This window comes from Sus scrofa, chromosome 8, assembly GCF_000003025.6.
Source record: "Sus scrofa isolate TJ Tabasco breed Duroc chromosome 8, Sscrofa11.1, whole genome shotgun sequence".
Classification (NCBI taxonomy): domain Eukaryota; kingdom Metazoa; phylum Chordata; class Mammalia; order Artiodactyla; family Suidae; genus Sus; species Sus scrofa.
Window position 1 is genome coordinate 72,190,940 of NC_010450.4, and position 26,299 is coordinate 72,217,238.

The window sequence follows — 26,299 nt, forward strand, 5'->3', positions numbered from 1 at the left end:
TATAAGGTTCAAGTGTCTGTGGAGTAAAACTCAGAGACTCGGGGAGTTAATACAGAGATTACGTGTGGAAAGACCTGGCCCAGTGCCTGGGATACAGTGGGTGTGCCATGAGGTGGCCTTCTGGTGAGTGTGTGCAGAGCACAGAAGGCCAGGATTTCAGAGCTGGGCGTTCAGCCTTAGGGGTTATTCCATTGCCTGCATTTGTCTTTGCTTATCTACTCTGAGCCCTTGCACATGGATTTTGTAGTTTAAACTCTCATAAAAGAATCTCTTTCTTGCATTTCCAAGCTCTTGGGGGTAAGGTGAGACCCTCGTTGGGGCTCCCAAGTTCAAATGTAGGTACATGCTTGCTGTGGTCATGGCCCTTCCCACGTGGCAGAGGAATTGTCTGCTTAGTTGTCTCTGTCCCCTTGGCTGAGAATTCCTTGCCATCCTGGGTGTCTCCCTTTTGGAGTTCTTTCTCCCGGGGACCTAGCAGATGTCTGATGCAAAGCAGATGCTTAGTAAGTATTTCCTGTTGTCATTGTCAGTGGAAACATAAAGAAGGAGGTGCCCATTTGAATTTAGACTCACCTGGAGACAGTAGGTTGGCAGAAGAGTGGGGTCCCTGTGGAACCTAGACAGCGGTGGGACACTACGCTTAAGCACTTGTCACCATTACCTGGCACTGCAGGGACAGTCAGCATCCTTAGCCCACAGTTTCTCATGATGGTCCTAAGAGAAGTGCAATCTCTGATAGGCACTCTGTCCCCTGTCCTGGGTCTTTGGGCCCCTAAAGCCCATCCTGGCCCCTTTCCCAGGAGGCTGACCCCTGCAGGCTTCTTCTCTGTCTTCCCAGTCAGGTGGCTTCTGGCAGCGTTTGGCCAATGGGAGATGGATGACTGGACAGAGGGAGAGAGGAGGGCAGGGCCAGGGCTTGTCTCCTGTCCCTTGATCTGAGACATGTCTGTGACAATGTTTTGTCTTTTCCATTTGATCAAGCCTTCTTGGGCTCCCCTGGCAGACCTTCTGCCCCTGGGGGTGAGGGTGGGGGTGGCTTCCTGCTGTGCCAGGGGACCTCATTCTCTGTCTACACAGCCAAGTGTCTCTGTTCTATCCCCTCCCCTTTTTTTTCTTTTTAGGGCCACACCCTTGGCATATGGAGGTCCCCAGGCTTGGGGTCAAATCAGAGGTGCAGCTGCCGGCCTACACCACAGCCACAGCAATGCTGGATCCGAGCTGCATCTGCGACCTACACTACAGCTCCTGGCAACGCTGGATCCTTAACCCACGGAGCAGGGCCAGGGATCAAACCCGCATCCTCATGGATACTAGTTGAGTTCTTAAACAGCTGAGCCACAACAGGAACTCCTATTCCCTCTCTTTTAAATACTTAAGCATCATTTCTGTTTTCCTAGATCACCTCTGACTGATACCTGAACCATTCTTGCTTCTCACAACAGGCATGAAATCCATCCAGCAAGGTGTATCGCATGTGTACTTTATACCACAAGCTGTGCTAGGCGCTGAGGACACATTAATGAGTAAGGCATCATCCCTGCCCTGGAGGAGCTTATGGTCTGATTGAGGAGACAGATGTGTAAGCCAAGAACCTGCGAGACAGTGAAACAAAATCACTACTGATGTCTACAAAGTTCACGGTGGCATAGGAGCCTGGAGGGGGACATGCCTAGCTTGTAGGAGGGGAGAGTCAAGCAGGGGATGGTTAAAGAGAAGGTAGTTTAATGGAGGGTTAAGACTGGAAAACTGCTAGATTCAAATCCTGCCTCCACGATTTTTTTGGCTACTCCCGAGGCAAGTGGAAGTTCCTGGACCAGGGATTGAACCTGAACCACAGCAGTAACAAAGCTGAGTCCTTAACCACTGAGCCACCAGGGAACTCCTGTTTGTTAGTTTTTTTAACTCCATTGCGGCTCAATGTCCTTACTGGTCAAATGTGAATAATAATAGTAAATACATCAGAGTGTTATGTGAAGATGAAATAACTTAATGGACTACTTGTGACAAGTCCCCCCACATATTAGCTATCATCATGATTATTGATGCTTGAACACCGAGGGAAGTGTAGGTGTTCAGCTCCCAGTACAGTACCTGGCACACAGTAGGTGCTCAGCAGATAGTGACTGATTCAACAAATGAGCTGAATAAATAAATAAATAAATAAATAAATAAATAAATAAATAAGTTTACTAAGCAAGTGATAAGAAATGGTTAGAAGGGCATTCCAGGCACTGGGCAAAAGCATGGTGGCCTGGAACACCCCAAGTCTGCACAGTTCAAGTGCAGATAGTCTCTCATGAGTTGGATTCCTGCGAGGGACCCCTGCTGAACTCACCTCTGGCTACAATGACCAAATCAAGGTCCCAGCCTGCAAAGCTGAACCATCGCCTTCCCCTTTCCAAAGGTTCTTCTTTCCAAAGTCAATTGAAAAAACATTCAGCGAAGGCAGTCCTGAAGCAGATGTCGTGGTGAGAATAGGGTTGCCAGATTTAGCAAATAAAAATACTGGATATTGAATTAAAGTTGACTTCCAGATAAACAACAAATAATATCTAGATATTAAGAAAGGTGTTTTGAAGTCTGTGCCAGGCATGCACAGTCCATGACCACCAGCATGTTTCTAAGGGGGAAAATTGGCCCTTAATATGACCCATGCTCCATCGTCCTTGTTTAAATTTCCTCCTTGGGGACCAGAGAAAAGACTTATTCTTGGCTCAAGTTTTATGTAATTCAAGAACACTCGGGGAGTTCCCATCCTGGCTCAGTGGTTAATGAATCTGGCTAGGAACCATGAGGTTTCGGGTTCAATCCCTGGCCTCACTCAGTGGGTTAAGGATCCGGCATTGCCATGAGCTGTGGTGTAGGTGGCAGACGCAGCTTGGATCCTGCTTTGCTGGGGCTGTGGTGTAGGCTGATGGCTACAGCTCTCATTGGGCCCATAGCCTGGGAACCTCCATATGCTTCGGGTGCGGCCCTAGAAAAGACAAAAAAAGAAAAAAAGAACTCTCTAGCAAATGGCCTAAAAGGTTTCCAGTCCTAGGTCAATACCCCTTCTCCATAAAAGACCATTCTAGTCCTGCACAGCCTCAGTGGTTTCTCTCTGATTGGAAAACACACACAGTGGACTTTCTGTTTCTCATTCACGTTTGCGCCTGGATATACCACCTTGCAATGCTAGTTATCTTTCTTTTCTTTTCTTTTTATGGCTGCACCTGCAGCATATAGAGTTCCCAAGCTAGGGGTCGAACTGGAGCTGTAACTGCCGGCCTACATCACAGTCACAGCAACACCAGATCCTTAAGCCACTGAGCGAGGCTAGGGATTGAACCTGCATCCTCACGGACACTATGTCAGGTTCTTAACCTGCTGAGCCACAATGGGAACTCCATCTTTCTTTTTTATAGGTCTTTCATTTTCGTTTAGATTACAAAGGAGTGAAAATCAAATTTTTTTGTCTCTTCTGAGCCCAGGACAGAGCAGTTTCTCTTTCTCTCTTTCTATGTGCGTGCGCGCGCGCGCGTGCGTGCATGCGTGTGTGTGTGTGTGTGTACACAAGAACATATACATATGTATATACACACATATACACATACATATGTATATATTGACAGGTATTTATATAGTATATATTTTATATACTTATATGTATGCTTGTATCTATACTTAGATATATACTTACATTTCTATGTATGTATATAAACCAGTACATGTAGAAATAAATTAATTTTTTCATTGGATGCTGCCAGCCATTAAGAGGTGTGTTGTCTAATGGACTTTGAGTTAAACTGAGTCTAAATTCCACATATTTAATATTGGACTTTGAGGCAAGTTTTTTCACGTGCCTTCTTTGTAAAATGGATACAATACTAATTGACTTCTCAAGATCATTATTTGCATGAAATTGATCAACTTTAGACTAAATAGCCCCTGGGAAATATTTCCAACTGGAAGTTATAGTTATACTGATGGCAACTTAATAAATTTAGAGGACTGCTCCATAGTCTTCTGGCCACCATTTAATTCCCAAACTTCAGCTATAGGAAGTAGAAACCAGAATGGATAAGACATTTTATTTATTTATATTTTTTATTACTCAATGAATTTATTATATTTATAGTTGCACAATGATCATCACAGCACAATTTTATAGCATTTCTATCCCAAACCCCTAGCACATCCCCCACCTCCCAACCTGTGTCTCCTTTGGAAACCATAAGTTTTTCAAAGTTTGTGAGTCAGTATCTGTTCTGCAAAGAAGTTCATTGGGTCCTTTTTTCCCAATTCCACGTGTAAGTGATAGCTTTTGATGTTGGTGTCTCATTGTCTGACTGACTTCACTTAGCATGACAATTTCTAGGTCCATCCATGTTGCAAAAATGCCATTATTTCATTCCTTTTAATGGCTGAGTGATATTCCATTGTGTGTATGGACCACATCTTCTGGATCCACTCCTCTGTCGATGGACATTTAGGTTGTTTCCACGTCTTGGCTATTGCAAATAATGCTGCAATGAACATTGGAGTACAAGTGTCTTTTCGAGTCATGGTTTTCTCCGGACAGATACCCAGGAGTGGGATTACTGGATCAAATAGTAGTTCTACTTTTAGTTTTCTGAGGACTCTCCATACTGTTTTCCACAGTGGTTGCACCAGTTTACATTCCCACCAACAGTGTAATAGGGTTCCCTTTTCTCCACACCCTCTCCAGCACTGATTTTTTGTAGACTTTTTGATGATGGCCATTCTGGCTGGTGTAAGGTGGTACCTCATAGTGGTTTTGATTTGTATTTCTCTCGTAATGAGTGATGTTGAACATCTTTTCATGTGTTTTTTGGGCATCCGTATGTCTTCTTTGGAGAACTGTCTGTTTAGATCTTCTGCCCATTTTTTGATGGGGTTGGGTGTTTGTTTTTTGGTATTGAGCGACCGGGGGTGTTTATAAATTTTGGAGATTAATCTCTTGTCAGTTGATTCATTTGCAAAGATTTTCTCCCATTCTGTGGGTTGTCTTTTTGTTTTGTTTAGGGTTTCCTTTGCTGTACAGGAACTTTTAAGTTTAATTAAGTCCCATTTGTTTATTTTTGTTTTTAACGTCATTAGTCTAGGCAGTGGATCTGAGAAGATATTGCTGTGGTTTATGTCAGAGAGTGTTCAGCCTATGTTTTCCTCTAAGAGTTGTATAGTGTCTGGTCTTTTATCTAGGTATTAAATCCATTTGGAGTTTATTTTTGTGTATGGTGTTAGGGAGTGTTCTAATTTCATTCTTTTACATGTGGCTGTCCAGTTTTCCCAGCACCACTTATTGGAGGGACTGTCTTTTCTCCATTGTATATTCTTGCCTCCTTTGTCATAGATCAGTTGGCTGTAGGTGTATGGGTTTAATTCTGGGCTTTCTATCCTGTTCCACTGATCTATATTTTTGTCTTTGTGCCAGTACCATATGGTTTGATGACTGTTGCTTTGTAGTAGAGTCTGAAGTCCAGGAGCCTGATTCCTCCAGCTCCATTTTTCTTTTTCAGGATGTCTTTGGCTATTTTGGGCCTTTTGTGCCTCCAAAAAAACTTTAAAATATTTTGTTTGAGTTCTGTGAAAAATGTCCTTGGTAATTTGATAGGGATTGCATTGAATCTGTAGATTGCCTTGGGTAGTATAGTCATTTTGATAATATTGACTCTTCCAATCCAAGAGCATGGTACGTCTTTCCATCTATTTGTGTCATCTTTGATTTCTTTCATCAGTGTCATATAGTTTTCAGAATACAGGTCTTTTGTCTCTTTAGGTAGGTTTACTCCTAGGTATTTTATTCTTTTGGATGCGATGATAAATGGGATTGCTAATTTCTCTTTGTGATCTTTCATTGTTAATATATAGAAATGCAGTCGATTTCTTGTATTAATTTTGTATTCTGCGACTTCACCAAATTCATGGATGAGCTCTAACAGTTTTCTGGTGGATTCTTTAGGATTCTCTAGGTACAGTATCATGTCATCTGCAAATAGTGACAGTTTTACTTCTTCCTTTACAATTTGGATTCCTTTTATCTCTTTTACTTCTCTGATTGCTGTGACTAGGACTTCCAAAACTATGTTGAAGAGTAGTGGTGAGAGCAGACATCCTTGTCTTGTTCCTGATCTCAGCGGGAATTCTTTCAGCTTTTCACCATTGAGAATGATGTTTTCTGTGGGTTTGTCATATGTGGCCTTTATTATGTTGCGGTAGGTTCCCTCTATGCCCACTTTCTGAAGGGTTTCTATCAGAAATGGGTGTTGGCAGAATGGATAAGACATTTTAAATTGGCTATTTTATGGGGCTGATTTAAGGTCTATAGAAAACCAATGTAAAGGAGTTCCCACTGTGGCTCAGTGGGTTAAGAACCTGACTAGAATCCATGAAGATTTGGGTTTGACCTCTGGCCTCGCTCAGTGCGTTCAGGATCCAGCGCTGCTATGGCTGTGGTGTAGGCTGATAGCTCTAGCTCCAATTTGACTCCTAGCCTAGGAACATCCATATGCTGCAGGTGCGGCCCTAAAAAGCAAAAAAGAAAAAGAAAACCAACATACAATAGAAACCAGCCTCTCACTGATGGTTCATGGTCATTTAATGAATAACCCATCACCATTAAATAAGGAGGGAAAGGCTTGCCAGAAGGCACGGCACAAACAAATCCACATAAGTCACTTGGTTGTCACCGCTCCCCCACATTCATCTCCCCGCTCAAAGCACGGGGTTTGAGTGATTAAAGTTGGTTTGAGCAAGGATTCCAGACAGGGAAAAGCAAATACATAAGTCAGAGGTCAGAGGAGAAGAATAGGCCAGCGAGGGGGGAAGAAATGCTGAGCCGATAATTGAAAGATAATGAATGTGGGGGTGGCTTACAGCAGCACAGTACCAGGGGATGCTGGACACCCCAAGATTTCTCAGGCATCTTCACAAGGCCCAGGGTTAGAGCTCATCTGAAAAGGTCTACAGAGCATGGGTTTCTAAATCTTTGGGCCACCCAGGATGGACTTTTGCACTGTTGAGTAAAGCCATTAACAAATTACTTTTCATTTCCTTCCCCACCAGGACCTTCAGTTTATGCCTCCTTAGCAGCAACTGGAAGGAGCAAATTTGCTGACAAGCATCCCTGTGCAGTGGGCCACCTGAGGGAATTTTTATCATGCAAAAGTGATCCTAGGTGATTAGTTGAGAGAGTGCCAGGAATCTCTGGAATCTAATTAACCTGCAGTTGAGCACACAGAAGTTTCATTTTAGGGTAGAGTCAAGGCGAAGAATTTGTAAAAATAAGCCATATTGATTTCTTGACTACTGCAAATATTTGAGTTTTGTAATGGATCCGCATTCCCAACTTGCTGTCAATTAAATAGGAAGCTGGATTATCTGTGAGGTAGTGGGCCAGGGATAGGTTTTGAGGTTAGATTTTTTTTTTTTTTTTTTTTTTTTGATTGGACCCTAAGCACCACCATTTACTAGAGATTTGTTAGGGTTATGGCTTAATCCCTCTGCACCTCTGTTATCTCATCTGTACAGCGGGTATATAATCATCCTTACTCCGCAGGATGTGAAGATTAAACCAAATAACAAGCAATTAGCCCCTGGCCTTTAAGGGATCCTCAACATCAAACTGTCTTTTTTCTTTTCTCTTCTTTCTCTTATTCCAGTCCCCTCTAACCCTGCCCTGGCAATTTTCTGACTTGGAACAGCCTTTGCTCAGCTTCTGAAAAATGCAGGAGACCCGAAGGAGGAGAAGGTGTGAACCACGCGCCTGCCTGGGGAAAGGTGTTCCAAACAAAAATCCATCAAGTGCAAGGACCACGTGGTAGATGTGTCCTTGGGCAGTTCAGGGGATCTCAGCAAAGCCAGGGTGGCTGAAGGAGAGTAACCCCAAGGGGGAGGGATTGGAGAAAGGTCCAGGAGATACAGAGGGGCAGATGGTGTGACCGTGTAGGGCCTCGAAGACCATTAAGAGGACTTGAGCTTTTATTCTAAGTGGGCTGGAAAGCCATGTGATGATGCTAAATTGAAGAGCGACATGTTCGACTTGGTTTTAAAATGGTCACTTTGGCTGCTGTGCTGAAAATGTGCTAACAGGACATGTATGAAATCATTGCAGTGGATGCCTTAAACTTACATATGTTCTATGCCAATAACATCTCAACAAAGCTGGGAAAAATGAAAAAGAAAGGAAGAAAGAAAACACAGTCTGGAGTAGGGATGGGGAATGAGTAGAAGGGGCATGTGGGCAGAAGTAGAAATAGCCGTTTAGGATTCTACTAAAGATCCTGGTGAGGAGTTCCCATCATGGCGCAGTGTTAACGAATCCTACTAGGAACCATGAGGTTGCAGGTTCGATCCCTGGCCTTGCTCAGTGGGTTGAGCATCCGGCGTTGTGGTGACCTGTGGTGTAGGTCGAAGATGTGGCTCGGATCCCGAGTTGCTGTGGCTCTGGCGTAGGCCGGCAGCTACAGCTCTGATTCGACCCCTAGCCTGGGAACCTCCATATGCTGCGGGTGTGGCCCTAGAAAAGGCAAAAAAATAAAAAAAGATCCAGGTGAGAGATGGTCAGAGCAGGTCAGTAGTGTAGGTGGACAGAAATGGTCAGATTTTGAACATATCTTTGAGGTAGTGATTTAGGCTTTGCTGATAGAGTCAATGTGTAATGTGAGAGAGACTTCTTAAGATTTGTAGTCTAAGAAATTGGGAGATGGTGATGCCATTTGCCGTAAAAGAGCAGGTTTGTGGGGATCAGGAGGAGCTTCATTTTAGTCTTGTTAAACTCAAGATGCTAAAAAAACCATCCGACAGCAGGCAATTACATATATGCGCCTGGAGTTCAGCTGAGATACAGGCTAGGGAGAGAAAGGCTGGAGGAAGATGTAGGATTGGAAGGTTTGCTTTGGTTAATAGATGGGGGAAATAATAGACTGTTTTTCAGTAATGAGAATAATACAATAGAATGGGAACATGTGATAGTTCCTGAGAGGGGACAATTGCTGGAGTAAAGAATATGAGCAGATGATAAAAGAATGGATCTTGGGCACAAATGGGACCATTGCTATAGCTGGTCCAAGCCTAGAAACAGAAAGGAGGATAAAGCAGAGAGGTCCATGTGGCAGCACGAGTTTGAGGAGTTGTCTTTGATTGCATCTCTTTCCTTGATGAAGTAGAAAGCAGAGCCAGCATGAGGATGGTGGTGAAGTTGACCAAGCTATGAAATTGACCAGGGAAATGGAAGAAAGAATGGCTTTGAGTTTGCCAAGTGAAGAGATTTAGAATGGCCAAGAAGTGTTAAGGTCTGAGATGGGGTCGAAGGTCATGGATTTAAACTGGGACCAGCTAGTTTTATCCATGCAGGTAAAAGTGTGGAGAAGGTGGAAAGTCACCTAAACCTGGGGTTTTGCCAGTTGGGTGTAAGGAAGAATAAGAGCCAAAGAGCTGAGAATCTGTGCAAATAAGTGATTATAATGACAGTCCATGGACATTAAGATGTGTAAGGAAGGAATCGAGCACTTCCTAGAAATGGGTGAGAAGCAGTGAAAAAGTCTTAGGACAAATGAATGGAATAAAACAAAAAAATCTGTTAGAGTCAGAGTATTAGAACAAATGAATTGAAAAGAGAGGAGGGGAAACTGCGAAATGAAACCACACCGAGACATCATTTCTCACCCACCAGGATGTCTGTGATAACAGAAAAAGATAACAACAAGAGTTGAGGAGGCAGTAGAGAAATTGGAATCCTCATTCACAGCTGATGTGAATTATAAAAGGCTACAGTGACTCTGGAAAACAGTCTGGCAATTCCTCACAATGTTAATACAGAGTTGCCATATGACCCAGCAATTCCACTTCTAGGCGTAGATAAACCCAAGGGAAGTGAAAGCTTGTATCACATAAAAAGTTGCGCATAAATGTCCATCAATCAATGAAGGGATAAAGAAATGAACATATCCATACACTTGAGCATGATTTGGCAATAAAAAGGAATACGTTTCTGGTATTTCATTCTGCTACGATTTAGATTAAACTAGAAAATATGCTGAGAAACTAGGAATAAAATATATTCAAAATAGATAAACACATAGAAACACCAAATAAACGGGTGGTTGCCTAGACTGGGAGCAAAAGGAGAATTGGGAGGGGCTGTGAAGACTAATAGGTCTAGTGGATTTTTTGGGAGGGAGGGTAGCGATTCAAATATTCTACAGTTGATTGTGGTAACTGTTGTATAACTCTGTACCTACACAAAAAACCACTGAATCGATCACTTTAAAGGGCCAAATGTAATAGTATATGAGTTACATCTCAATAAAGCTGTTACGAAGAAGAAAGACAGGAGGAGGTGGTCAGAGTGGAATGCTTGAGGCTGAAATTATGGAGGGTGTGCCCATTACGACACAGCTAGGGGCTGACCGTGGACGCAGTAGCCACGATGGCTTGAAGGTGGGAGTTAAGGCAGACAGAGGATCCTCTGAGGTTCTGGGCATCACATGTGCCCGTGCTGAGAAGCTGACAGTGAGCCTGGGGTAAAGACCTTCATGGAGTGAGGAGGAGTAAGCTGAGGGTTTGCAGATGCCTACAGCAAGGAAGCCTCATGCTAAGTGGGAATCTGATAGCAGGTAGCTCAAAGCTGGGCTGTGGCTGGAGGGGGAGGGAGGTTAGAAAGACCGTTCTGGGAGTTTCCTACTGGCACAGCTGGTTAAGGATCCAACATTGTCACTGCAGCAGCCGGCTCACTGCTGTGGCTCCAGTGGGATGCCTGGCCTGGGAACTTCCACATGCCGCGGGCTTGGCCAAAAACAAAAAAATAATAAAAAAGGAAGACTGTTCTGGCATCTGGCTATTTGTGAAGGACAAAAGATCCCTTAGTATTCAGGGCCTGCTGCACTTTTCCTTCACTCGTGGATTCATTCCTACAACACATACACCTTCTCTTTCTGGCCCCACGATCTAGTCACTTGGCCATGTCTGAGGATGCAGCCAGACGTGGCAGAGCTGACCCTTGGGAGCGCAGCAGTGTCCCGGTTGCTGCGTGATGATCTCCTTTCACTGAGTTTCCCCAGAACCTACTGTGTGCTGGTGGAAGGGAGGCCTATTGTATGATGAGGATGTAACTTGCCCTGATTGCTGTCATCACGTGGGCCTTCTCTGTTGTTCAGTTACACAAACACAACGAGTGGCTTTATTTATTTATTTATTTATTTTGAAGGGGGTGGGGTGCTGCCTGTGTTATAGCTGGGTGGAGGATGTTTGATTGGTTTTGGCTTTGGCTAGAGCTGTGTTTGGATTCTGGCTCTGCTATTTATACCTCTGTGACCTTGGGCAGCTTATTTAATCCTCTAGGTCTTAGCTTTGTTGTCGACAAAGCACCTACCTCATAAGTGCTGGTGAGAATTAAATTATGTTCTACGTGTCAAGCTCCTGGCAGATAGCAAGCAGACTTTCTGTTTTTCCTTCTCTTGCTTTTCTGCTGATGTTGCTGCTTCTGTTTGATTTCTAGCTTTTAGCAGCTCTATTGTCTGCCTTCTAATCAGAGGCCTTCTTCCAGGGATGGTTGTAATTTACAAGCCAACTTCCAGATTGGCCGTAGAGTCCCTCTCATAGTTGACTTTAGAGAACCAGGTTTTGCATCTCAAAATGTTTTCTTAAATGCCTCTAATCTTAATCTTTAAAATAACCTGTGAGGTATATGAAAGAGATATAAGTATTGCTAATTTTTGGAAGAGAATATAAGGTACTGAGAGAAACTAACATTTACTGGGTATTTACTGAATGGCATTTTTCTAAACACTCTTGCATTAACTTAATCCTCACAACCATCCTGGGAAGGGTATTATTAACCTTATCTCACAGAAGGGGAGACAGGCACAGCGAGGTCAAATAACTTGTCGAAGGTCACATAGCTTCTAAGAGTGGGGGCAGGATTTGAACCCAGGCAGTCTGGTTCCAGAGCTTAACCACTATATGGCTCTGCTGGGAAGATAAATAAATACATCATTGTTCAGAAATCCCAGGTGAAGAAATCTTTTCGCCAGTCCCTATTCACGTATCTTTCTGGCCTGGAATGCCATGCAGCTTGAAAATGCCGGTAGTTCACAGCAGTGACTAATAGAATACTATTATTATCCTGCACTGGAGGTGGGTCTGTGTGAGTTTTATTACCCAGTGTCCTTCTAGCTCAACCACCCTGAGAATTCTTTTGCAGAGACAAAGAAGTCAGTCCTTCTGAGATAACCGCAATAAGAACAGCCCCGCTGGTCACACTTACGGTTCTGCTTGTTGCAAGCTAAACCTTCTTTCTTTCTCTCTCTTTTTTTGCTTTTTGTTTTTTCGGGCCAAACCCACAGCATATGGAGGTTGCCAGGCTAGGGGTCCGATTGGAGCTGCAACTGCTGGCCTACATCACAGTCACGGCAATGTGGGATCTGAGCCGCCTCTGCGACCTACACCACAGCTCACGGCAACGCTGGATCCTTTGAGGTCTGGGACTGAATCTGCATCCTCATGGATACTAGTCAGGTTCATTACCTCTGAGCCACAACAGGAACTCCTAAAGCTTTCTTGATGCCATAAATCTAAAAACCTGTGGGAAACTTTGGAAAGCATTGGGAAACAGTTCATGAGGTTAAAAGGAAGGTCCTGTTGCTTCTCTGGCTCAAGTGGACTTTTCCTTAGGAAGCAGGAGGATTTTTGCCTAAGGGTGACCCAGTAGGCACCCACTCCAGTCATCCTAGAGCAGTAGAATGAAGACATCTTAACTACACACTAGAGGTATGATAGCGAAGGCAATTTAAGGAGTGGATGGTCAAACATTCAAAACATCTCAAGATTTGTCATTTTTCTTCTTGCTGCCACTGGTTTTAAGTTTTGAGGACTCTCTCCCAGAGCAGGAATAGGGAAAACAAAGAGAGAGAGAGAAGAGGAAACTCAATCCTGGTCATTTTAGTAGGTCAGAAATTTTGATATAAATTTGATAAGGGGAGATTTGGAAATTGTCCTCTAAAATGAGATGAAGCATGTATGTTTCAGGTGTGTGTTCGGGTGTCTATGTCCTATGATTCCTATTCCTATTTTATTGGTCACAAGAAGTGATCATACTGGGTGTACTTAGGAAATACATGAAATACACATATGACTTGTGGGTTTTATCTACTTTCCAAAAATCCAGGTTCTCCACTGATGTGGCTACGAAAAGAAGTTCTCCTTCTTTCACGTGGAAAACGGTTTAAATATACATTCTCTATGTATGTGTGTTTTAATACATGTCCTATACGGATAGATACATAATGTAGTAGATTTCCATGAATAAATACAGCAGGACCAGTCTAATGAATGAAAACCACTATGACTTGAACAAATGGGGCAACTGAAAGGGTCTTCCTTAGGAACGTGGAATAACCATGCTAAGATGCCTGAAATCATGTCAAGGATGGAGTAAAATACAAACACCTTTAAGTTTAAAGAAAGTGTTTGTCCAAGGCTTTACTCTGAATGGAGCAGAATCTGAGCATAGAGGCCCAGCTGGCGTCCAGGGAGCCTCGGCCTCTCATCCTCTGAACCGGCCCAGCCCCTCCCTTCTTTGAGGTTCAGTGGGGTTCCCTGGGGTCTGGCACATAATGACAGAGAGGCTCAGGAACTCCACCGAGAGGGAAAACAGCAGGAGCCCATGCTCTCTGTGAAGGCAGGGGTCCACCCAGCGGGCGCATACAGCCACAGGGACAGCCCTTGCCCCACACTGGCGAGTCTTGCCTTTGTTACCCCCTAAGGAGTCCCAGGGTTCCTCCACGCATGCAGAGGACCCTGAGAAACTGGCTTGGAGCCAGACCTACCTCTCAAGTCTTTTTCGAAGACAAGAGAGCAGACTTAGTGAGTTCAAACACCAGGAGCTCAAAGGGCTCAACTTGGAGGGCATGGTCCCTTGTGTGTCAATCACGGTTGTGGGCGCTTGACCCTGTTCAAAGTCCCGAAACAGGGGTGGGCAAAGGAAGGATGGAGAAAAGGCAGGAGGGCCCCTATAGTGATGCTCCTTCTACTGCAGGAGATACGGGGTGGAGGATCGAGTGTGTATAACCTCTTCCCCGCCCCCCCCCCCCCCCCCCCGCCCCGTAAATGGTGATGGTGATAGAGGCAATTTTCATTGACCCCTTACTCTCCGTCAGGGACGGAGCTGTGCTTTTCATTCATTATCATCATTGGCTTTCATGCTTTCAACAATCCCCACGGGTAGGCGCTCTTATCATCACCCTCCCTGTGTTTGTTTTTGTTTTGTTTTTTTGTCTTTTTACTATTTCTTGGGCTGCTCCTGCGGCATATGGAGGTTCCCAGGCTGGGGGTCCAATCGAAGCTGTAGCTGCTGGCCTACGCCAGAGCCACAGCAACGCGGGATCCGAGCCGCATCTGCGACCTACACCACAGCTCATGGCAACACCGGATCCTTAACCCACTGAGCAAGGCCAGCGACCGAACCCACAACCTCATGGTTCCTAGTCAGATTCCTTAACCACTGCGCCACGACGGGAACTCCCAGGTTACTTTTCAGGAAAGTCAACTGAGGCTGAGAGGAAGGGAATAACTGCCTAACAGCCCACAGCTAGTGAGTGGTTATGGCAGGTTGCATGTCTCCTCCCCAGAGTTCTCCACATCTTCATCTTGGGACCCTGGGAATATGCTGCCTGGCAAAGGGGAATTAAGGGTGCAGATGGAATTAAGGGTACTAATCAGCTGACCTTGAGATGGGGAGGGTCTCCTGAACTCTCTGGCTGGTCTCAATGTAATCAAAGGGCCCTCGTCATAAACAAAAAGAGGCAGGTAAGAGAATAAGTCTCGGACGGAGACTCCAGGGGCCAACGCTGGCGTTGGAAGGTGGAGGAAAGGGGCCATGAGCCACTGGGCAGCCTCTAGAGGCTACAAAAGGCAACAGAACAGATTCTTTCTCGAGCCCTGGAAAGACCACGGCTATGAGACCCCTTCAGGGTCAGCCCCGTGAGGCCCATTTTAGACTTGTGACCTCCACAACTGCGAGATCATGGTTAGTTGAGTGGCTGAGGTGGCTTCAGCGAAGCTTGACGTTTATCTTACCTTTGAGATCAGTTCCGCCTGCCCAGTGAGCAGGAAATCAAAAACCGGGGGCACGTCTAGGTGTCTGGAGGCTGCAGCTCCTTTGGATGGTCCATAAGATGTTACTGGATAATTTCCTGTCCTGGGACCACTTTGTGAAATAAAAACTTCCCTCCAAAGGAGAGACTATCTCCTATTTCACTTATAAATCAAGTAAACTCCTGTTCTTTGACTTGAAGTAAATAACCTCTCTCCTCCTCTCAGCAAATGTCTTCCTCTTGGTCTCTGCTGTTGCCACCACCTTCTGAAAGTCAGAAAAATATTAAGCTCATTTTTTTTTCCCTTTACTTTTTCTTTCTTTCTTTCTTTTTTTCTTTTTCTTTTTCTTTTCTTTCTTTTTTTTTTTTTTAATGGGTCCACCTGCATCACATGAAGTTTCAGGGCCAGGGGTTGAATTGTATCTGTATCATCGGCCTACACCACAGCCACAGCAAGGCAGGATCTGAGCTGCATCTGCGGAAAGCTACACTGCAGCTTCTGGCAATGCCAGATTCTTAACACACTGAGCGAGGCCAGGGATTGAACCCGCATTCTCATGGACGCCATGTCAGGTTCTTAACCCGCAGAGCCATCACAAAAACTCCCAAATGTATTAAATAAAACCACAAAACCCCGTAATCCAGGAAACACTTTTATGGAGCCCTTGCTATGTGTAAGGAAACTTCAACATGTTAGTTCTTGTAATCCCCACACTGACTCTGTGTCATTAGTCTTCTTCCCATATTGAGGCTAAAGGGATGGATGCTCAGAGATGATACATATTTTGCCCAAGATCGCCCAGGACTGGAAGTGAGAGTCTTACCCACGTTGGTCTGATGCTAGAGCTCTCTGTGTTTACACACCACACTGCTACTGCTTTCACCTCTGTTCTTGGACTTTCCATCTAGATTATGAACCTTGGAAAAGAAACAATTTACCTCTTATTTAGAAAATAGCAAAAGAAGGTGACTACATAATTTTAAATAGTAATTGTTGTATACGTATTTCAATTTAAAACAGAACTGTGGAGGGAGTTCCCATTGTGGCTCAACAGGTTAAGGACCTGACATAGTGTCTTTGAGGACGTGGCTTCGATCCCTGGCCTCGCTCAGTAGGTTACGGATCTGGTGTTGCCAAAAACTATGGCGCAGATCAAAGGCGTGGCTCGGATCTGGTGCTGCTGTGGTTGTGGCGTAGGCCTGCAGCTACAGCTCCAATTCGACCTCTGGCCTGGGAACCTCCATATGCCGCAGGTGTGGCTGCAAAAAGAAAAAAATATAAATAAGGACTGTGGAATTTTCCTTGTTGGTCATCTTAAGTGGGTACAGATGACCAACAGGTCATGTTATAAACTAGAGACCCATCCGAGGCCTTACATAGAAAAGGGGCCAGAGTTGGAATGAGGCCCCAGGATTCCTACCTCTTAATCTTGTGTTCTTTCTTCTACTACAATACACATCATTCAATTTATGACCCGAAAAAAGGAGTTTTCAACAGTCTAAACCTAACAGTGTGAGGTCAGATGAGAAGCAGATGGTGACAAAGAACGCCTCCTCTCTGTACCTTCTTGTCACTCAGCACAACCCATGGGGATGTTTCTCTGTTTTGTTTAGCATTCAGCAGTTCGTTCTGGGTTCCCAGAAATGCTTATTCATTTCACCGGACCTGAGAGCCAGATATAGTTCGTGGGAGGACATTTTATTAATTTTCCTTTATTTCTTTGTCCCTGCTTAATGTACAGTTTGAGAACAAGAATGCTCATCAGGTTGTAATGCCTAACTGAATAAAAAGCAGCACTCCAGACCGCTTTGGTTGAAAGCTTCTTAATATGTTTATCTACTTAGCTTTTAAATCTTTCCGTATTTTCTTATTCCTTCAGTACAGTTTTTGCAGGTACGGAGTCTATTTCTCCTCAAATCACCAACCGCACAATTCAGCAAACCAATTGTATGTTTTGTTGGCCTGACTGTGGGTGATCGAATTACCCTTTGTTCCCCATTCTCCTTCCTTGGTATCGACCAGGAAGGAAAGTAGTCGGGAAAAGAAAGCACTCAAGAATTCAGACATTAAAACTTCCCTGGTTAAAAAAGAAACAACAACAACAACAAAAACCAGAAAGAGTTTCCTGGTGGCTCAGTAGGTTAAGGATCCAGCATTGCTACTGCCGTGGCTCATATCCCTGCTGTGGTGCATGTTTCAGGGCCAAAAAACCCAAACCAAACATTATAAAAAAGAGAGACAGAGAATTCAGGGAGCTCCCGTTGAGGTTCAGTGGGTTACGAACCCAACTAGTATCCGAGAGAATGCAGGCTCAATCCCTGGCCCTGCTCAGTGTGCTAGGGATCTGGCATTGCTGTGAGCTGTAGTTTAGGTCGTAGAAGTGGCTTGGATCCTGCGTGGCTGTGGCTGTAGGGCAGGCTGGCAGCTGCAACTCTGATATAACTCTTAGCCTGGGAACTTCCATATGCCTCGGGTGCAGCCTTATAAAGAAAAAAAAAAAAAAAAGAGACAGAATTCAGACATGAGAATGCAGGGGATATTCAATGGCGGTAGATGTCTACAGGCTGAATGCGATTTTCATGAAAACTGCAGGCAGAACTGCACATGGAAACTGGAAACCATGTTCGGCTTTACTTGGCCAGGCATCTCCCTGCCCCATGGCACTGCAAGGTCAACTTTTTCTCACATGTGAGCTGTGAATTCTGTTGAGCCTGGGAGCTCATATAATAGCTCGAGTTCTCAGGGTCCCTGAAAGGGAAGGATCCGAACTCAGGCGTGATGGGTGTCAGGTTTCTTGGGCACGGGAAGGATCAGGGAGACAGGTGGAGAGCTGACCTGGGGACCTGGCGGCAACAGGTTGCAGAGTGAGGGCTCGGACTTCCAGCCCAAAGCTCCCTGTTTTATTGACCCTGCAACCCTGAACCCGTCATTTGACCCTCTGAGTCTTGCTGTTTAGAACAAGATGATAATGTTTTACAGAGGCTCTGTGACTTTTCAGATGATGAAGTCAAGCTCCTGAAACACAGAAGGCACTCAGCTGATGGCAGTGATGATGACGATTCGTTCACTCATAACAATACATATGAGTGGCTCTAGGTGACCCCACGCTGTCCTGGGTGCTGGGGACACCGCAGTGAACGAAAGGGATCCAAGTCCCTGTCCCCATGGGGCTGACCTTCCAGTGAGACAGATGATAAAGTATAAAATATGTAAGTAAAAACATAGTGAGGTAGATCGTGGTTGAGGTGCTAAAGAGAAAAGTTAAAGACGGAAAGAAAAGAGGCTGAAAATTTAGAGGGGTGGGCAGGAAAATCCTCCTCTGGAAACTGACTTTGTATAAAAACCTGGAGGAGGTGAGGGAGCAGGGCAAGTGGTTACCTGCGGGAAAAGCATTCCAGGCTGAGGGAACAGCAGGTGCAAGTGGCTGCCTGAGGCGAGAGTGCGCCTAGCATACTCCTCTATGCCATGGGGAGGCTGGGGGGTCTGGGTTGAATTGGCCGAGAGGGGAGCAGAAGGAGGGGGAGAAGTGAGGCGCCAAATCCTGCAGGGTCCTTGGTGCCCAGGGAAGACTTGGTTTCTGATCTGAGTGTGGAGAGGAGGAGCAGCTAGACGTGATCTAACTGAAGTGGCAGTGGGATCACTAGCTTGCTTCCAATGACATGCTTCTGATCATGGCAGACCAGATGCTGTAATGAGGACAGAAGATGGGGAGCAGCGCTCGCGGCAGGGCATCAAGGCATTTGGGTTTGGAGGGTGAAGCACACATCCCTAACATGGCAGCTGCATGCGCCCTCTTTTTTGTTTGTTTTTTGGTCATGCCTTCAATGTGAAGCAAGACGTTCCCAGGCCAGGGATCCAACCCGCACCTCAGCAGTGACAATGCCAGATCCTTAGCCCACTAGGCCGCCAAGGAACTCCACATGCCCTCATTGAGACTGGGCAGGGGCTTCAGGGAGAGGGAAAGAGACGGACCTGACTTCTTCCCCCTCTACACATCACGCCCTGCTGCTGACATGGACATAGAACTCACCCCTTTACCCATATTTGGAATGTACTTCTAGTGTAGCATATATCACCCAGTACTGTAAAAAGTCAGCTTCCCCAGATTTTTTTTGTTTTATGGCTGCACCCGTGGCATATGGAAGTTCCCAGGCCAAGGACTGACTCCAAGCCACAGCTTCAACCTACGCCACAGCTGTGGCAACACCGGATTCTTTAACCCACTGCACTGGGCAGGGAATTGATCCCTCACCTCCAGAGAGACCCAAGCCACTGCCGTGGGATTCTTAACCCACTGCACCACAGCAGGAACTCCAGCTTCCCCCGATTTGCTCAACAAGTGTTTTATTAATCACTTATGTGCAGGCACTAGGTCAGGTGCGAAATGTACTGTGATGTAAAAACTATAAATGATTCAAAACCCAACCCTTCCCATGGTCATCAGAGAAAAATCAACTCAATCCAACAGGTGTGGATGCACTTTGGATTTGAGAAGGGAAGGAGCACGCTAATTTTGCAGGTGTATAATCGCCTTCTCCCTAGTTTGTTAGCTTAGGGATTTCCCACCCAGTTGTACATGGTTCATTATCTGAAGTCATTTAACCTGTGGACAATCACATTCTTGGAATAAGTGAATTCTCTGCAGGTGAAATTGGACAAACAACGCCAGTGACCTCTTTAGCTGTTCAAGTGTTGGTCCAAAGGTTTGACATAATAAGCTTCATTTTTCACTGAGTCTTGTTGACAGACAGTATCGGCAGCGCTTGAGGTTAGAAGCAGCGTAATCCTCTTTGATGAATAGTTCAAGAGAATTATTGGTAAGCCTTTTGTAAATGTGAGTTCTTTTCAAGTCCTAATAATGATTTTTAGATAAACAGTGAGAATAATTGGCATAAAGTTAAGACTTAAGCGTTTAGTTAGCCGCAGTGGATGGAAATCAGTCATGTCGTTACCAGGGCATCAGCAAAGGCGTCTCAATATCTTAATTTCTCATTTTGATAATAAACAGAGACAGTAACACAGGTTAGATCACGTCCAGCTGCTCCTCCTCTCCACACTCAGATCAGGGAGAGGGAAGGAGACGGACCTGACTTCTTGCCCCTCCACACATCACACCCTGCTGCTGACATGGACACAGAACTCAAGACTGTGTAAGTCACAGCCTTGTTTGAGCCAGTAGCTTCAACGTACTTAGCCGCCAGGTTTACCACCTGAGAGCCCAACAGAGAGGACATTCACTGACACCGATGCTACCAAACAGGAAGGCGGCCGAAGGACAAGCAGCAGAGGAGGAGGGGAATGTGGGGTCCCTGGTAAATCCACACCTGGGCACTACGGCTGCCCTTCATCTGGTTAGCTGAAACCGCGTGGGATGAGGGCTTGTATCTACACTTGTATCCAACTGGCTGGGCCTACTGGGACTCCACATTTCAGAATGGAGCCCTGGGGTGAATCCTAGCCCTAAGCCGACCTCCCAGGACTCTGCTGATTCACTAGAATTGTCTGACCTCCCAGGGAGAGTAGTGCGTGTGGATGAATGAAGCCCCCTAAGAACAGAAAGAACTCCAGAGTTCCCTTTGTAGCTCAGTGGGTTATGAACCCGACTAGTATCCATGAGGATTTTTTTTTTGTCTTTTTGCCATTTCTTGGGCCGCTCCCGTGGCATATGGAGATTCCCAGGCTAGGGGTCGAATCAGAGCTGTAGCCATCAGCCTACGCCAGAGCCACAGCAACTCGGGATCCGAGCCGCATCTGCAACCTACACCACAGCTCACGGCCAATGCCAGATCCTTAAGCCACTGAGCAAGGCCAGGGATTGAACCCGCAACTTCATGGTTCCTAGTCGGATTCGTTAACCACTGACCCACGACGGGAACTCCATGAGGATTTGGGTTTGATCCCTGGCTTCATTCGGTGGGTGAAGGTTCTGGTGTTGCTTCAAGCTATGGTGTAGGTCACAGACGAGGCTCAGATCTGGTGTTGCTGTGGCTGTGAGGTAGGCTGGCAGCTATAGCTCTGATTCGACCCCTCGCCTGGGAACCTCCATAGGCCGAGGATGTGACCATTAAAAAACAAACAAACAAACAAACAAACAAACAAAACCCCAGAAAGAACCCTGCCTTGTTTGGATCGCTGTAGGCTCTCCCAGCTGCCTCCATGAATGTGCAAGTTTTTACTTATTTATTTACTTATTTGGCATGTGGGAGTTTCCAGGCCAGAGATTAAACCTGCATCACAGCAATAACCCAAGCCACAGTAATGACAAAACTGGATCCTTAGCCTGCTGCACCACAAGGGAACTCTGGGTGCAAGATTTTTTGTTGTTGTTGTTGCTTTTTTTTTTTTTTTTTCCAGGGCCACACCCACAGCACATGGAAGTTCCTGGGCTAGGGGTTAAATTGGAGCCTGCCTACACCACAGCCACAGCAACGCCAGATCCAAGCTGTGTCTGTGAACTACACCACAGCTCATGGTAACACTGGATCCTTAACCCACTAAGTGAGGCCAGGGATGGAACCTGCATCCTCATGGATATTAGGTTCGTAACCCACTGAACCACAAACGGGAACTCCCTGAATGCAAGTTTTAATTTTTAAAAAACTTTTATTTATTTATTTATTTTTTTCTTTTTCTGGCCTCACCTGTGGCATGTGGAAGTTCCCCAGCTAGGGGCTGAATCTGAGCTATAGCTGAGGCGTATGCCATGGTCACAGCAACACCGGACCCATAACACCCTTCGTGGGGCCAGGGATTGAACTCATATCCTCATGTACACTAACCTGCTGAGCCACTATGGGAATTCTTGAGTGCAAGTATTTTAACACAAAGATATGAAATGTATTAAAAAAATACGCTAGAATATAAACTCCAAGAAAGGAGAGCATGAAGTTTGTTTTCTGCCTTGACATTTCCCCAGAAAATGTCTGACTCATGGGAGATGCTCAAAAGATACTTGTGGACAAAAGAGTTTCTGACCTACAGGAGTTTAAAACCTAAAAGAGGGCATGGGGCATGGTCAGACATACCCACAACAAAGACATTGCTGTGGCTTGTCTCAAGGCAGGGAGAAATGGTTTAGAGAAGAAAGAGAGATGCTATCTGGGTTGATAAGGAGAAGTTTCATAATGGAGGAGGCGTATTTGAAGGAAAAATGAGGAACAAGAAAAAAGAAAATGAAAATGTAGGATAAGGGTTTATGAAAAAGATTCCTGTTAGAGGAAAGGTCTAAAAGTCATCTCTGGGAGTTCTCGTCATGGCTCAGTGGTTAACGAAACCAACTAGTATCCATGAGGACAAGGGTTCGATCCCTGGCCTCTCTCAGCAGGTTAAGGATCTGGCGTTGCCATGAGCTGTGGTGTGGGTCACAGACGCAGCTTGGATCCTGCATTGCTGTGGCTGTGGCATAGGCTGGCAGCTGCAGCACCAGTTTGACCCCTAGCCTGGGAACCTCCATATGCTGCAGGACTGGCCCTAGAAAAGGCAAAAAAAAAAAAAAAAAAAGACAAATAAATAAATAAAAATAATTGAAGTATTAGTTTTAGCATATATTATTTTAATGATTAAAAATAGGAGTTGCCACTGCAGCAAAACAGGATTGGCGGCATCTCTGGAGAGCTGGGACACAGGTTGGCTGGGACCTGTCCCACCCCAGTCGATTAAGAATCTGTTCTTTCGGAGTTCCCATGGTGGTGCAGTGGTTAATGAATCCGACTAGGGATCATGAGGTTGCGGGTTTGATCCCTGGCCTTGCTCAGTGGCTTAAGGATCTGGTGTTGCCATGAGCTGTGGTGTAGGTCGCAGACTCGGCTCGGATCCTGTGTTGCTGTGGCTCTGGTGTAGGCCGGTGGCTACGGCTCCGATTAGACCCCTAGCCTGGGAATCTCCATATGCCACGGGAGCGGCCCTAGAAAGGGCGAAAAGAAGAAGAAGAAGAAGAAGAAGAAGAAAAAGAATCTGTTGTTTCAACACCTGTAGCATAGGTCGAAACTGTGGCTCAGATCTGATTCCTGGCCTGGGCACTCCATATGCTGCCGGGCGGCCAAAAAATAAAAATAAATAAATGAATGAATAAATAAAATAAAAGCCAGCAAGGACCAACTTTACAAATTCATTATAGGAATTTGGTTTATGTACGTTAAGACCTATTGAAGGTTTTTGAACATGTGGGCAATTCTGGGGAGCAATTATTGAAAGAAGAGAAAACATGGTCAGGTTTTTTACTTGTTTTTTGTTCTGTTTTATTTTGTTTTGTAGCTGTGCCCAAGGCATAAGGAAGTTCCTGGGCCAGGGATCGAACCCAAGCTGCAACTGTGACCTATGCTCCAGCTGCAGCAATGCTGGATCCTTTAACCAATTGCACCGGGCCAGGCATCGAACCCGTACTCTCTGCAGCTGGCGGGAACTCCTCCCTGTTATCACTGACATGCCACAAGCATCCACTGGCATATGACACTGGATGGGGCATTATTTTGCTCTGCTGAAATGTCCAAAGCACTGCATCAACTGCTAACATAATGCATCAGTTACTTGTTTGTTAAGGTTTGTCTCCTGCCTCTGCTCTAAGTACCAGAAGAGCAAGGATTTCTGTCTGGTTTGTCCACTGTTCCAGCCTTAGCCCCTGGAACAATTTCTGGCATAAAGCAAGTGTTGAATCACTTTGTTGAATGAATTACAGTTATTAATAGACGTGTTTTTTAATAATAGCAGTTTTAGGTTCAAAGCAACATCGAGCAGGAAGCAGAGAGCATCTCCAAATACTTCCTGTGCCTCGATTCCTTGCATGGCCTCCCCCATTATCAACTTCCCTACCAGACTGTACATTTGTTACAGCTGATGAGCCTACGATGACACCTCATCATCACTGAAGTCCACAGTTTGTTAGGGTTCACTCTTGGTCTTATACGTTCTATGATATAATGTCATGTATCTAACCTTAAAGTATCACACAGAGTAGTTTCACTGTCCTGAACTTCACTCTGTGCTCTGCCTATGCATCCTTCCCATCTGTCTAACCCTGGCCGCCACTGATCTTGCCACTGTTCCCATAGGTTTGCCTTTTCCAGAGTTAGACTCCTTCAGTGTGTAGCCTTTTCACACTGGCTTCTTTGCTGTAATCTACGCATGGAAAGTTTTCCCACGCCTGTTCTTCCTTCCTTCCGTTCGTTTTCTTTTTCTTTCTTTCTTTCTTTCTTTCTTTCTTTCTTTCTTTCTTTCTTTCTTTCCTTCCTTCCTTCCTTCCTTCCTTCCTTCCTTCCTTCCTTCCTTCCTTTCCTTCCTTCCTTCCTTCCTTCTTTCTCTTCCTTCCTTCCTTTCCGGGTTGAATAATTTTATTTCTAAAATAAGTTCTTTCTTTTTTTATTTATGTATTTATTTTTTCGCTGTTGCAAAGATGATTTTATTTTTAATCTTCTTCTTTTCTCTTAGCCTAACTTTATTTGTTTATTGTTTTGCTGAATTATAGTTGATGTACATGCCGTGTCCCATGACTTTTCATGGTCTCTTATTTCATTTTCTTTTTCTTTCTCTTTCTTTCTTTCTTTCTTTCTTTCTTTCTTTCTTTCTTTCTTTCTTTCTTTCTTTCTTTCTTTCTTTCTTTCCTTATTTTTCTTTCTTTCTCTCTTTTGCTTTTTAGGAATGCATCTGTGGCATATGGAGGTTCCCGGGCTAGGGATCGAATCAGAGCTGCAGCTGCTGGCTTGTGCCACATTCACAGCAACTTGGGATCTGAGCCTCATCTGTGAACTACACACAGCTCACGGCATTGCAGGATCCTTAACCCACTAACCATCAAACCGCATCCTGGTAGATCCCAGCCAGATTCATTTCCTTGTTTTCTTTTTTTAGTGCTGAATAATATTTCATTGTCTGGATGTTCAGTTAATTTACCCAGTGAGTTATAATTTTAGAGCAAAAAATGAAATCAGAAGAACACAGCTTCTAAAGGAATAAAACAGTTGCTTTGGGGAGTTCCCGTCCTGGCTCAGTGGTTAATGAACCTGACTAGGGACCATGAGGTTACGGGTTTGATCCCTGGCCTTGCTCAGTGGGTTAAGGATCCGGCGTTACCGTGAGCTGTGGTGTAGGTCGCAGATGCAACTCGGATCCCACGTTGCTGTCTGTGGCTCTGGCCTAAGCCGGCGGCTACAGCTCCGATTGGACCTCTAACCTGGGAACCTCCATATGCCGGGGAGCGGCCCTAGAAAAGGCAAAAAGCCAAAACAAAAAAATCAGTTGCTTTGAGGGAACTTTGGGAGTTTAACACTCCCAAGGGGTGGTCGTCTTGAGTGGCCTTTGGATGGAAACCAAGTTCCTTCCTCCCTTCGGCTAATATTCCCCAGCACCCTCTGTGGGCAGGTGGGGGGGCCTGGGCGCTGGAAGGTGTGGTGCCTGCTGGAAGTTTACCGTGGATACGGGGCGTGGCCACGGCCGCTGGGGCGGGCTCTGAGCGAGTTCCGGGCCGGGGGTGGGGGGCTTACCTGTGGCAGCTCACCTGTGGCTGTCTCATTTTTCCGAGCAGATCGAAGAAGGGGGCAAAGCGGACCTGGGGAGCGCCAAGCTGCGGGCCGGGGACGAGGTGCTGCACATCAACGAGGTGGCGCTGAGCAGCTCCAGGAGCGAGGCCGTTTGCCTGGTGAAAGGTTCCTACCAGACCCTGCGGCTGCTGGTGCGCAGGTAGGCGGGGCGGGCCTGGGGTTCCTGCTCCACCTGCCTCCTCCCCACCCCCCGCCCCGCACCCGGGGAATGGGCTTGAGCTTTCAACCGAGCCGGTGGATTCTTAAGTTCCTCCCCGCCCCACCCCTCTTTGCCTTTTTTCTTGCCCATCTTGTGGCATGTGAAGGCATTTCAGAGATGATCGTCTGGTGAAACACGGGCTTTCCCAGCAGGAATTGGCTTGGCGGGGTTCACTGTACTTCTTCCTGTGTTTGGGGGCTTGATGAAAAGTGATGCTCATCCCTGTGGTGGTCAGAATTCTATGAAGTGTCCTCTCCCTGTGGGAGGGGAACGTGATGGGCGTGGAGCTAGGTGGCATTCCAAGGACCTCATCTACCCCAGGGGAAGTCATCAAAACAAGCAAATTCCTGCTTTGGTTTGGTTTGGTTTGTTTTTTTCTGGTTTTGATAGCAGTGTCTCCTCTGTTGAAAAAGGTTTGGCTTGTGGTTGGTTATAATGCCCTCAAGGAAGACATGCCCACGTCCCAGGAAAAATA

General features: G+C 45.5%; 1 protein-coding gene and 1 long non-coding RNA gene across 2 annotated transcripts in view; one reads left to right on the forward strand and one right to left on the reverse strand.

Annotated features, from left to right (window-relative positions):
* The window catches only part of SHROOM3 (shroom family member 3), a 346,309-nt gene that overhangs the window by 93,379 nt on the left and 226,631 nt on the right, over window positions 1–26,299 (forward strand). Inside the window, 1 exon segment of the mRNA XM_003482418.4 lies at window positions 25,610–25,764. Within this exon segment, the coding sequence (XP_003482466.3) occupies window positions 25,610–25,764 (155 nt within the window).
* LOC110262129 lies at window positions 15,076–25,648 on the reverse strand. Its single transcript, XR_002346717.1, has 3 exons — window positions 25,569–25,648; window positions 15,917–16,010; window positions 15,076–15,358 (listed from the first exon to the last, which is right to left on the reverse strand). It is a non-coding gene; the product is annotated as an uncharacterized LOC110262129 (long non-coding RNA).